Source organism: Pundamilia nyererei, unplaced genomic scaffold (assembly GCF_000239375.1).
Source record: "Pundamilia nyererei isolate P.nyererei 1_Seehausen unplaced genomic scaffold, PunNye1.0 scaffold00082, whole genome shotgun sequence".
Classification (NCBI taxonomy): Eukaryota; Metazoa; Chordata; class Actinopteri; order Cichliformes; family Cichlidae; genus Pundamilia; species Pundamilia nyererei.
The window spans coordinates 1866350-1868166 of NW_005187483.1; the positions used below are offsets into that span (position 1 = coordinate 1866350).

Genomic DNA, 1817 nt, shown 5'->3' on the forward strand with positions numbered 1-1817 from the left:
GATTTTTATTTCACATTCTGTCTCTCACAGTTGAAGTGTACCTCTGGTGCAAATTACTGACCTCTGTCATCATTTTAAGTGGGGGAACTTGCACAATCAGTGGCTGACTAAATACTTTTTTGCCCCACTGTAAATTGTGAAAGCATCAACCACAGAGCAGTTTAAATTGACATGTACGTGTCTTTATGCCTTCAAAAACATAACTGAGAATATGTTGTATACACAAAGATGACCCCTGACCTCTGTCAGAGATGTTGAAGCTATAACGTTCCATCTCCTCTCCTAGCTTGTCCTTCACCCACACACTGATGTTATAATTTTGCAGGTGTGGCACAGCTGGAAAAGTACATGATGACTGCTCACAGGTGAAGGGAGCCTTGTCTGAGTTTCTGTGTTTTTAATAAACAATAGAATTGGAAAAGACGTCAAACACATCCAGCACATCAGCTTACACTTTTGTGAAATAATATTTATGGTTTGATTACTTTATATTAGGCTTAATAAATCTTTTGTGTCCTATGAAATTTGTACTGATGACTTTTGCCATGATTCATCTTTCAGGGAGACGTGACTTTGAGCTATCTGCTGTAGATACTTTGGTTTGGGGGGGTGGGGGTGGGGGGCTGCTGTTTCTTTTTTTGTACTCCAGTTTTCCAGTTTCCTCAAATTTGTTGGGAACACACTGCACGACATGCTCATATATGCCAGAAAAACCTTATAAGACATTCAGAAAACCTCAAAATTTCTCAATAAGTGTCGCTCCTTTGAAACAAAATATAAAAATATGGCTGGTGGCTCAAAACTTTTCCACAGCACTGAATCAGTCCAGTATTATGAAAATCACTGCCATCTATGCCTTACATTGTGTTACAATATAAGGTGTGTACTTCATGTGCTTACTCTATGTGGAGAGTGTAAATTTGCACGTTGCGATCATGCAGGAGTCGCTTTCTGGGTGAATCCCAGGTGCAGCTGACAGATACCATGTCAAAGGTTACACAGCTGAGGTTTCTGGGTTTCTCGGGTGGAACTACAATATACACACATATACATATACAGTTATACATGTACAAGTTCTGCATTAAATTAATAAAGAATACAAAAAAAGAAAGATTCAAACTTACAACTGATATAGTTCGAGACAGGAAAACTTTTGCCTGTTGCATCATCGCAGGTCAGTAACAAATGCTTAATTATTTCTTTTGGGATAGTGAGGTTGTTTACAGTAATAGCTTTTACTCCGCCTCCAATGCTCAAAAGACGGTATTCCTCGCCCCTGAAGGTCATTCTTTTAACGTTCACACCTGTTGGGGGAATACAGCAGAACATGGCACTGCTGCCCTGCCTCAGCACACGGCTGGAGGGGAAAATGTGGATCTTATCGTTTGGTTTGAATCCTGCAAGACAAAGTAAAGTTACAGTGCAGTCTGATGAAGAGCTGTTCAGAATTTCATGCATAATCCCTTGGTATGTTCTAGGGTTCTTAAAAGGGGAACAAAAATTGTATTGTTGCACTGACAGAGACACAAAAAACAAAGGGGATTCAGAAATGCCTCTGCTTTCTTTGCACCCATGTTCATTAAGGTGGATTAAGGCTGAGTGGCAAACTGTTCTGTGGTCTGACCAATCAAAGCTTTCAGACTTTTGTTTTCTTTTTTGGAAATGATGAACATTGCATCCTCCAGCTTATTGAGGAGAGAGGCCATCTGATTTGTCATTAGTGTGTCGTTCATTCACCATCCTTAATGAAACAGGGTAACTGTGCGAATGCTGTTTGTTGATTACAGTTCAGCGTTTAACACAATAGTGCCCTGCAG

The 1817-nt window shown here is 40.0% G+C and overlaps 1 protein-coding gene across 1 annotated transcript in view; it reads right to left on the bottom strand.

Annotated features, from left to right (window-relative positions):
• Positions 1-1817, bottom strand: part of osmr (oncostatin M receptor) — a 13700-nt gene that overhangs the window by 8499 nt on the left and 3384 nt on the right. Inside the window, exons 4-6 of the mRNA XM_005738195.1 lie at positions 1125-1397; positions 901-1030; positions 241-389 (exon numbers count right to left, since the gene is read on the bottom strand). Coding sequence (XP_005738252.1) covers positions 241-389; positions 901-1030; positions 1125-1397 — 552 coding nt within the window. The remainder of the gene's footprint in view (positions 1-240; positions 390-900; positions 1031-1124; positions 1398-1817) is intronic.